The sequence below is a fragment of the Colias eurytheme genome, chromosome 32, assembly GCF_061535395.1.
Source record: "Colias eurytheme isolate Ceu_HAF_F1 chromosome 32, ilColEury1 Martin Lab GWU primary, whole genome shotgun sequence".
NCBI classification, from domain to species: Eukaryota; Metazoa; Arthropoda; class Insecta; order Lepidoptera; family Pieridae; genus Colias; species Colias eurytheme.
Genome location: NC_143011.1, coordinates 5,569,275 through 5,581,455, shown reverse-complemented (window position 1 = coordinate 5,581,455; position 12,181 = coordinate 5,569,275). Strand labels below are relative to the sequence as shown.

At 35.0% G+C, this 12,181-nt stretch overlaps 1 protein-coding gene across 1 annotated transcript; it reads right to left on the bottom strand.

Moving 5' to 3' along the window:
* Window positions 1-453: 453 nt before the first annotated feature.
* Window positions 454-5,921, bottom strand: LOC149895231 (uncharacterized). Its single transcript, XM_090119307.1, has one exon. The coding sequence runs from the start codon at window positions 5,680-5,682 to the stop codon at window positions 505-507; it is 5,178 nt and encodes a 1,725-aa protein (XP_089975433.1). The 5' UTR covers window positions 5,683-5,921; the 3' UTR covers window positions 454-504.
* Window positions 5,922-12,181: the final 6,260 nt, after the last annotated feature.

Sequence of the window (12,181 nt, the reverse complement as noted above, 5' to 3'; positions counted from 1 at the left end):
CGAAACAATACAGCTTTGTCTGAATATTAAAATATTATGTTCTCAGTTCAATTACATTATTACTATTTTCGTACATTTCGATATCAGTTGAAAATATTGTTGTTGAGGCAATAAGGTTCACTTTTGCTTGGTAAAACTTGGTTAAGTAAAACGCACGTCTAATCTTGATAACGTTTATTTCGTTACTAACACAGAGCAAGTAATATGGTTAGGTACTAATTTCTAAAGCTACTTACTAGCGGCGGCGCGTACATACCGCCCACCAAAACCTATAGGTAACTAGGTTTTATCTTAATTGGCTAACATTTTTGCTAAACGTTTTGCATTACATACTATCGAATATAAACTTAAACATGCATTCTTCAAATTAACAAAAAACAAAATTATTTTAAAATTAAGTTATATAAATCAACCATCAGTAACTGTTATTATCTAAACATTGTACATTTAGATTAATTATGTAATAACATTTTGTTTTTTATAATTTAACTAGGCAACTAATATTTAAATATCCAAGTCATTATTTATAGGTAATGGGCATAATTTGGAAATTGATCGCTTCATCAATTTTCCGCGGCATTTTAAAGAATACACACGACATATCCCGTCTGCTCCCGAATGTTTTTCTAGGATACGACCTAAAGCCCATTTACCAGGAGGTAAATGTTCTTCCACGACCAGGACCACATCTCCCACTTTGAATTCATTTTGTCGTTTTAACCATTTGGGTCGTTGCTGTAGACGTGACAAATATTCTGTTTGCCATCTCTTCCAAAAGTCTTGTAGCAACCTTTGTGCATACTGCCATCGTGAAAGTCTGTTAAGGTTTATGTCTCTCAAATCTGGTTCTGGTATATTGAACGGGGCTTCACCGATGAGAAAGTGACCAGGTGTAAGAACATTCAAATTATCGGTATCTGTATTGTCGATTGGACACAACGGTCTGGAATTTAAGCATGCTTCTATCTGGCACAGCAATGTTGTCATCTCTTCGAAAGTTAGATGCTTATCTAAAATTCTTCGCAAGTGATATTTGATGGATTTCACCCCCGCTTCCCATAAGCCTCCAAAATTTGGACTGTAAGGTGGATTGAAGTGCCATTGTATGCCATCTTCTGCTAAAGTAGCTGGTAGATGGCCTGGTATTTGTAAATTAGCCTGTTGGAACAGCTCCAACAATTCCTTGTTGGCACCTACAAAATTAGTGCCTTGATCGCTCCAAATGTGGCTACATCTTCCCCTTCGAGCTACAAAACGTTTTAACGCGCCTAAGAAAGAATCAGTGCTTAAATCCCCAACTAATTCCAAATGAACTGCTTTGGTAGACATACATACAAATATGCAAATGTATGCCTTATTGGTTTTGGACCCTCTACCCCTTGAAGTTAAAATTTGCAGTGGACCAGCGAAATCTACGCCGGAGTGTAAAAATGGCCGTGACGGAGTCACCCTCACCTCAGGTAAGTCTCCCATAATTTGTAATCTGGGTTTTGCTTTAAGTCTCGCACATACAAAACATTTATTTATATATGATGAAACAAGTGATTTAATTTTAATAATCCAAAAACGGCTTCTTATATAATTTATAGTCAATTGTGTACCACCGTGTAGCGTCTTTTTGTGTGCATCAGCTATTATTAAAGTAGTCAAACAGCTCTTATTGCTTAAAATCATGGGATGTTTCTCGATTTCTACAAGATGGGCATGCCTGAGTCTGCCGCCCACCCTGAGAATATTTTCAGCGTCCAGGTAAGGATTAAGATTTTTAATACAACTGTTGCGTTTTATTTCTTTCCTTTGTTTTAAATCTTCTATTTCTTCGGAAAAAGTTTCCCTTTGGTCTAATCTTACACATTTTTTTAAACTGTCATGTAGCTCATTTGTAGTTATAGCCTTAACTTCTTTAATTTTCCTTACATTGAGAAACCGTGTGCAATAGACTATTGCTCTCAGTAATTCATATAAGTTATTAAAATTTTTAAATTTATTTGACCAATGTGCCTCATCTACTATTTTTGTATTTGATATAATCTTTTTCCTTTTTTCTAGGTTGGTGTCATAAACGAAATTTTTCAAAGAAAGCTGCTCATCTCGTAGCCATTTTGGACCTTCCCACCATAATTTACAATTTTTAAGTTCAGGTAATAACATTCCACGTGAAGCAACATCGGCTGGATTTTCTACAGAAGGTACGTGGTACCATTTATTTCCTATAGTTTCTAATATAGTTGCAACCCGATTCCGTACAAAGGTTTGCCATCGAGAAAGATCTCCCTGAAGCCAGGACAAAACTACGGTTGAATCTGTCCAACCATATATCCGATCGGTTGGTATGTGTGTAGCATCACTTATTTGTTTTAATAATTTGGCAAGTAAAACTGCGCCACATAGTTCTAAACGAGGCAGGGATACAGGTTTAACCGGTGCAACGCGACTCTTCGCAGCTATGATGCCTGTAACATATGAATTATTTTCTACTTTGACTCTCAGGTAAGCTACTGCGCCATATGCCTTGGAAGAAGCATCACAAAATCCATGCACTGTAACATCAGACATATTTTGAGTATGACTGTATAACCATCTATTTATTTTTATATCTTTTATATTTCTTAAACTTTCTTTAATCTTTAACCAATCTTCTTTTATTTCAGGTACTACTTCTTCATCCCAAGAAATTCTCATCAACCACAATTTTTGAATTATTATTTTTGCAGGCAGGAGTACCGGAGTTAACCAACCGAGAGGATCAAACAAGCGTTGAATTTCCGAGAGTATGGTTCTTTTGGTAATGGTTGCCGGTGACGCAGGTAAGTCAGCATAATAATGTAAAGTATCATCGACCACATTCCACGATAGCCCTAACGTCTTTACTGTTCCTTCAAACTTAAAATCTATACTCAGGCGAGAGCTTAGTTCACCGGAAGAAAAGTTTTTCAAAAAATCCTTATTATTTGATGACCATTTCTGTAATTTCATTCCTCCTCTACTTAGTATATTTGAAATTTGTTTCGCTATTTTTGTAGCATCTTCTACCGAATCCTGACCGGATAGTAAATCATCCATAAAAAAATCATTTTTTATTACATTAGCAGCCGCAGGATAGCCTTCTCCTTCATCGTTAGCAATTTGGTGAAGAGTTTTTACAGCAAGATAAGGTGCCGATGCTGTGCCGAAAGTAACTGTCAATAAACGATAATCCTTTATAGGCTCATAAATGCTATTCCTCCATACAATTCTTTGATAATCAGCGTCCTTTGTTGTGATTAATATTTGCCTATACATTTTTTCTATGTCTGCGACAAAGGCAATTTTCCGAAGTCGCCATCTCATAATCAAGGATCTCATATCTTCTTGCAGCAGTGGACCAACAAGTAAGTCATCATTGAGCGATATATTATTTTTGCCTGTTGCAGACGCGTTGAAAACTACTCTAACCTTTGTGGTATCACTTGCTTCTCTAATAACTGCATGATGCGGTAAGTAAATAGATGGGTTATTAATTTCGCTTTCTGGAACTTCTTCCATGTGGTTTAACTTTAAATATTCATTAATCACATTTATATACTCTCTCTTTAAATCCGGGGATTTGACAAATTTGGATTCTAATTGCTTAAATCTGAAAATTGAAATATCACGGGTATCACCTTGTGTTGCTCGTGGGGGTTCGTGTTTTACAGGTAATTTTACAACATATCTTCCTTCCGCTGTCCTTGTATATGTATCTTTATATGTTCGTTCACATGTTTCTTCTTCTATGCTTAATTTTTTGTTTGTTTCAGGATCCAGCTCCCACAACCTTTGCAACATTTCATCCACATCTATACGATGGTGCATAACTAGCATTTCATTATTAGATTTCATTTCCGTATTGTCTAACACGGAACCGAATAATATCCATCCCAAGCTTGTTTCTTGTGCGCATGGTGAACCAGGAGGACCCTTGATCAAAGGTTCTTTGATTATTTGTGCATATGTGGTTACGCCCAGCAGCATATCAATCCGTCCAGGTATATTGTATGTGGGATCGGCTAATACAAGACCTTGAAGATGTGACCATGAATTTTCACTGTCTATCAAATGTTTGGATGGTAACACATTTGTTAAACGAGTAGTAGAAATGACATATGCATCAATGAACAGTTGGAACTTGTCGTCATATCTTGATCGAAGCTCTAATCCCACCGTGTGTTTTACCTTAGTTTGTGTAGATCCTATTCCCGTAATACTTACATCTATAGCCAATGGTTTACGTTTAACTTTAAGCAGTTGAGCAGCTCGTTCGCTTATAAAGTTCGCCTGTGAGCCTTGGTCTATTAGCGTGCGGAGTACAGTTATTCTGCCGGCGCCATCTGTAACAGGGACAAGAGCGGTAGCTAGCAGAGCAGAACCTTGTTTAGTTGCTACGAAAGAAGAGATAGTGTTAACCTGTTCCTCCAAGTGTTGCTCCTGCTGTTCTTCGTCTATCTCATCCTCCACCTGATTAAAGTGCGATTCTATGTTGCTGGGTTTGACCACGGCCATTGACTGATGCAACAAAGAATGATGACGCCGTTGACATACCTTACAAGAAACCCGCAAACGACATTTGCTCACCATATGCCCACTGCATAAACAATTAAAGCAAATATTATTGGAACGAACAAACTCATTCTTTTGTTGTGGTGTAAGTGATATAAATTCTTTACAGTGGCATAAAGCATGTTCTAGTTGACATTTTGGACAGGGTTTAAATTGCACTGCGGGCGTCGCTATATGGAATGACTTTTCTTTCGATGTCGATGGCGATAATAACTCCAAAGTACGAAATTTTAATTGTAAAAACTGTTGTAACTGTTCCCAACTTGGTAATTTGTCAGTATCATTCTGGACATACTCTTCCCAATCCTTATGTGACTCTGGGTCCAATTTCTGTACCACCAGAAATATAATTAAAGGATCCCAAGAGTCTGTGATTATGTTTATGTTTTTTAAACTATTAAGGCACTCTGTGGTAGTGTCCAGTAAATTTTTAATTAATTTATAATTTTGTGAGCTCATTTTCTTTTGATTAAATAATCTTTTTAATATTGAATTAACCATCATTTTTTTATTTCCAAATCGTTTATTTAATAAATTCCAGGATTGCTCATAATTCGCTTGTGTTATCTGAACATGTTTTAATATATTTTCTGCTTCACCAGTTAAGCTACTCTTTAAGTAATATAATTTTTGTACATCCCCAAGCGCGGAGTTATTATGCACCAATGACTGAAACATGTCTCTATACGAGGGCCAATCTTCATATGAGCCCGAAAACGTCGGTAGCAAGATTTTAGGCAGCTTTAACTGCTCGTTCGCGTTATTCACTACTTCCAAACTTGTTCCATAGGCAGGACTCTTATTAGCGTTTATTAAAAGATCTTTTAAATCGGCCTTGATGCATAAATAAAGATCTTCAAATACAAAAAAATCTTCATTCACAAAATACGATATTTCAGATTTCTTTTCTTTAGGCACTGTTCTCACTAAACTATTGTGAGCCTCTTTAAAAGTGTTCCAATACTCCTCAATACTTTGTAAGCGGGCTTCCACGTACCCCTTCGTCAGTCGTTGTTTTGGACACTTTTTTAAATTAGTTTGCGCCTTTTGTAACATTATAGCCGTATCCTCCAATAAGGCCAGTAACTGCTCGACACCACTCATGTTTAGTCTTTTATCAATATTGTACGAGTAACGAATAAACGTGTAAAGTAAATAACTATAATCTGTAACTTGTCACTCAATAGAATCCTTCCGTAGAAACCGGTTCGTCGATGTAATTAGCATTAACGCTCATTGATTCTATCCGGCGATGGACCATATGTTGAGGCAATAAGGTTCACTTTTGCTTGGTAAAACTTGGTTAAGTAAAACGCACGTCTAATCTTGATAACGTTTATTTCGTTACTAACACAGAGCAAGTAATATGGTTAGGTACTAATTTCTAAAGCTACTTACTAGCGGCGGCGCGTACAATTGTATCATATAAAATTTTTGGTTAATGCAGCTGGTATAACAAGGTAATGCGCTTTCGTGTTTTAACTACATAATTAGTTCAATATTAATTTAGCCGTAAAATACGTTATTTTGTTATTAATTTGAATAATATTATTGTAAGGAATCTAATTCAGTGTTAGATTTTCAAAATTAGATTAAGGATAATTTGTAATAATTGAAATAAATATTTTTGGATGTACATACTGGTATTTTTATTTTATTCCCCTGTGCTCATATTATGTCATGAAACCTTTCAGTAGATACATGGACGAAATCGCAGCCAGCGCCCAGCAGCAATTAGCTATAACATACCTATAGGTATTAGGTAAGGTAATAAATAATAGCTCTATAGTTAATACGCACCTTGATACTTACCGTAGAGTTGTTTGATGTTGAATCCGTAATAAATAAAATTAACACAATACATAATTGAATGTTACTTTTGATACACAATACACACTACTTACTCAGAGGGAAATAAACGCTACTTACTATTTTATTCTATGCACGTTCTATGCATTCTATTATTTATATATAATATAATTAAATTTCGATCGATGTATCTCACAATAATTATTCTAAGTGTCATAATTTTTAAGAAATAACGATTTCCGTGTTTTTTGCCATTTACTCGAAACTCACTTCGTGGGCTTAACGGCTTTCTAGTTAAAGGACGGCAGAATAGTTAATACGCAAAACGCAATACGCAGTTGATACGTATTTAATACCAATACTCAATGATTGTCTCCTGCTAACCTGTACAGACTAGACTCATTGTGGTGACTGGTGAAACATTGTATAGCATTAACAACATAGTACTGTATTATTGAAAGATCGATTAAAGGTTTATTTTACAATCTACGACTTTCATTATACATGGGTAACAAAACCCCATAACATATTCGGTTTTACTCCGGACAACATCTTCAGCCACCCAATCCCTTTGCTTGAAGTCCAAATCCAGCGGAGGACAATAATCGTCATTTACTAAAATTGAAGGTTTTTCGTCCTAGTATAAAAGTTGTCTGGATCCCATTTTATACTCAATCTATAGTATAATACTATAGATATCATGTGAAACGTGACTTGGAAAAAAATCATTCAAATAAATCACAAAATAAAAATTTGAAACAATTTTAAAAGTTACGAAAAGCCCAATTATACGTCAAAATGACGCACAACATCCTCTTTACAACCAAATGGCGGAATTAACATGGATGAGCCAACTATGTACTGCTAGGTCTCGACGGCTAATGAGTTGGTTCTGGATTTTGCAGCGATTCGATGGTAAATATAGAAGAGTTCATACGTCAAATTTACGTAGATTGGACTTCTAGGGTTAAATGCATGAATACCTAAATGATGTTTTGTTTTTATTATCTAATAACGATAAAAAAAACCCGTTGATTTCATTCGTTTTTCAAGCTACGTGCATAGTTTTTCCACTAAAAAGCCTCAATTGAGTCATAAAGTACACAAATTTCAAGCATAATAAGTCACATCATTTCTATAAAACCAAAACTGGCAATAATATAAGTCGTGTTGTGCGATTATGAACATAGTGCATAAGGGCATAAGTCGTTATATTATATATAAATAGCTAACTTAATTGTCTTACCATTTAACAATACCTCAGTCATGAACCACAGATCCTCGCACTCCGATTCCCAATTTTGAATGCGATACGATGGAGTGTCGCGTGATATTGCAAACAGTATTGTTATCGAGGGTACTTATAAAATTACTTAAAATTAATTAAGTTTAGGTAAGTTGATATTCAACTAATAATCCATCGTGCTATTATCTCGAATAGCCTCCTGGATAAGCAGGTAATCTAATACATATTATAAAGGCGAAAGTTTGTAAGGATGTATGGATGTATAGATGTATGGATGTATGGATGTATGGATGTTTGTTACTCTTTCACGTAAAAACTACTGAACCGATTACAATGAAATTTAGCACACATATAGAGGGTAACTTGGATTAACACATAGGATAGGTTTTATCCTGGAAATCCCACGGGAACGGGAACTATGCGGGTTTTCCTTTGAAAACGCAGGCGAAGCCGCGGGCGGAAATCTAGTATACCAATAAAATAACCATTGTGACCTATTTATTTACAATTATGTATATGTAATGAAGTAACATTTAGTAAACTACTTATATGCTTTTAAAATTCCGTAAAATTATCATAATTATATAAACTTCGGAGATCATAATTATATCTCTGGACTACTGGGTTTTTCTACTGCATTTAATTCTACTGATTCTTTGTCAATAGTATCAGATTTCGGGGCATCACACCCTCTTCGATCTGCCGATATAATTTCCTTCATTTTTAGGGTTCCGTAGCCAAAATGGCAAAAACGGAACCCTTATAGTTTCGTCATGTCCGTCTGTCCGTCTGTCCGTCTGTCCGTCTGTCACAGCCGATTTACTCGGAAACTATAAGTACTACAGTGATGAAATTTGATGGGAATATGTGTTGTATGAACCGCTACAAAAATATGACACTAAATAGTAAAAAAAAGAATTGGGGGTGGGGCCCCCCATACATGTAACTGAGGGATGAAATTTTTTTTTTCGATGTACATACCCGTGTGGGGTATCAATGGAAAGGTCTTTTAAAATGATATAAAGTTTTCTAAAAAAAATTTTTCTTAAAGTGAACGGTTTTTGAGATATCAGCTCTCAAAGTCGTAAAAAGTATGTCCCCCCCCCTCTATTTTTATAACTACGGGGTATAAAATTCTAAAAAAAATAGAGGTGATGCATGCTAATTAACTCTTTCAACGATTTTTGGTTTGATCAAAGTATCTCTTATAGTTTTTGAGATAGGTTGATTTAACTGTAATTTATTATATTTGCTGCTACGGAACCCTTTGTGCGCGAGCCCGACTCGCACTTGGCCGGTTTTATTTTCTCTAACTCCTGATAAAACTCTTCTGGGTCATCGTCATCTTTTCTTTTAGGTACCACTTCAATATTTAGCTCTGGTAAAGATTCACTCGAGTCAGTACTGCTGCGTCGCTCTCGCGATTCTGATGAGGGAGATAACCCTGAAAGTAAATGAACAATGATTTAGTTATTATACCTTTTCTTTATTTTTCCGATCGCATTGGAATCACTACATAGTATAAAACAAAGTCGCTTTCTCTGTCCCTATGTCCCTTTGTACGCTTAAATCTTTGAAACTACGCAGTGTACGCTACGATGTGACAAAACACATTTAATTCTACTGATTCTTTGTCAATAGTATCAGATTTCGGGGCATCACACCCTCTTCGATCTGCCGATATAATTTCCTTCATTTTTTTCTCTAACTCCTGATAAAACTCTTCTGGGTCATCGTCATCTTTTCTTTTAGGTACCACTTCAATATTTAGCTCTGGTAAAGATTCACTCGAGTCAGTACTGCTGCGTCGCTCTCGCGATTCTGATGAGGGAGATAACCCTGAAAGTAAATGAACAATGATTTAGTTATTATACCTTTTCTTTATTTTTCCGATCGCATTGGAATCACTACATAGTATAAAACAAAGTCGCTTTCTCTGTCCCTATGTCCCTTTGTACGCTTAAATCTTTGAAACTACGCAACGGATTTTGATGCGGTTTTTTTAATAGATAGAGTGATTCAAGAGGAAGGTGTATATGTATAATAATTAAATTAAATAGTGGAGAAGTACTGTTATTTTTGAGGTTTCTAATGTGATGCCGTAAATAATTACATTTTTTCCTCTTACCTACATTGCAAACGCAGGCTAAACCCTACGAGTTTTATCAAAATAATGTACTAAGTATTGAAAAGGTCTACAGAAAAGTCCGTGATGGTATATATTATGTCTATCTCTTATGGATAACCCACAATAACTTTCTTTTGTCATTTACTTTAAAAATTGCGGGACGTAGCGTTTGCGGCGGTACCGGCCGGCCGCCATTGCACCCGTGCGAAGCCGGGGCGGGTAGCTAGTTTATATATAAAGAATAGTTTATGAGCAAACATAAACTACAAGTATCTTTTGCACATGATATCCCTCATAGAAGTGGACTTCATCACAGGGCCGTAGCTAGTCGAATTTGAGGTAGGGCAGCGGTTCATCATCATTATCTCCAGCAAAATTAGCCATAAGAGGTTAAAAAATACTAATAGCAGTACAGGCTTCTATTTTGATAAAATAAATATTGTCTCAACTTACTTGGTTCCTCCTCAAAATATTCTTCATTACTTAAGCGCGACATATTTAATTAATAGAGTTTTGTTTGATTTAACAATTAAATGAGATTATCGTGTTTAAAAAAATACTCTTGAAGAGGGTAGACGTGAATTAAAAGAATTCTAATTACGATGATCTGGGATCAGGAGTTGCCATTTGAAAAAAAAAGAAGAAGAAGAAGAATTACGATGATAGTCATGCCTAAACTGTGAACACGAAATGAAATGAGATAACTAAATAAACATTTAATTAAGTGTACAAATTGTATTTATCCATATAAAAATTCGCCAGTGTGATTCGTTTTTGGTTCAAGCAGTCACAAAATTCATCGATTTACCTATACTTTATATAATTATCTGTGTTCAGAGTATTCGGCCTGATTACCGGCTGTATGCCTATTTACCTAATATGTAGTATAAAAAATTGTCCCTGGAGTAGCATAAATGGCGAAAAATCGCCTACGTTGGCAACACTGATTAAAAACAAAAATTAGCATCAAACTTGTGTGTCTTGTGTGTTTTTTTTATTACTATACTTCATAAAGACACAATTAACTCGTACCTACTCGTAATACGATACCTTGGAGTTGGAGCGAAAATATTGTTTGTAATAATTTGGCTAGGTAACTTATTATTGAAATGAAAATAATAATTAGAAAAATGCATTGTGAAACCGTTTTAAGCAAAAAACGTTTCGATAAACGAATTATGTTTTTGAATGAAATACAAATTATTGCATGCTTTTAAAATACAAGACTTAACTATCTACTAATGAAAGTTTTCATGCATTTTGTTCGAAACACGGTAGGTCAGCCGTGTTTTGTTACTTTAAAAGTGATGTAGGGGCTTGTTATGTGCGGGTGTAATAAAAGATGTAATAACTACGCAAAGGTTATATTTCGTTAACTACATATATATATTCGTATGTAATTAATATTCGACCTAATGCGACCAACCCGTGTCCCGACAAGCCCTTAACTAACTGTGCATAACGCACAAACTGTTTATATACGAGTTACCGTGTGAACCTATGGTGGGAACTTTCTTAGTAGGTACTACACTTGAAATATTTCGGTAACTCGTAAATTGGCTTGTCGTCGCTACATCATTCCCCCCTTAAAATAAAAAGGGTATACAAGTAAAAAAATCTTACAATAAAATTAAACAATAAACAAAGGGGTATATATAAAGTGTCGCTATATAAGATTACAAAATGTTTACAATATAAAGTATAAAAAATGTTCACAATATAAATCAATCATAACGTATACAAGTGGTTACAGTTAACACCTAATTTCGTTAAACTATTTATGTTATTACAAAAACTCGGTTGGGTCTTCTAAGTGGCGTGCGATTATTGTTACACGTCAATTAACACTTAGTAACGTCAACATTTCAAATCTCAATAGGTTCTTTACACTTGTATCGTTTAATATTACAAAGGCTATTACTATACACTCATAAGCCATAAATCAAAAGTACTTAAATTTCTAAGTAGTAAACATTTCAATCAAAACTCAACACAAACATAAATTTGAAATACCATACTTAAAACGTTAAACAATGAACTCGTTTCAAAATTACTTAAGTTCTATTATTTATTAAATACGATGTGTTGATTAGTAAGTATTTATTATACATTTCTAAGAAGACTTAATAATACTTATAATCATCGTAATTCTAATAAATATAAAATAGTTGAAAAAATTACAAATACAATACTATTACCTAAATCGTACTGGTAATCGTATAGCTCTTCCACTACGCGTGGTATGTGTATTAGGCAATTCGCTACTTGGAATTTGTAACGGAACCTCAGTATCTGCCCCAGATGTCGTATCACTATCATCATTCAAATAATATGCAGGTTTTAGACGGTCTACAGATATACTAACTTTCCTGCCAGTCATTTGAATATAAAATACCTTTTCCTCTCGACTCAACACACGA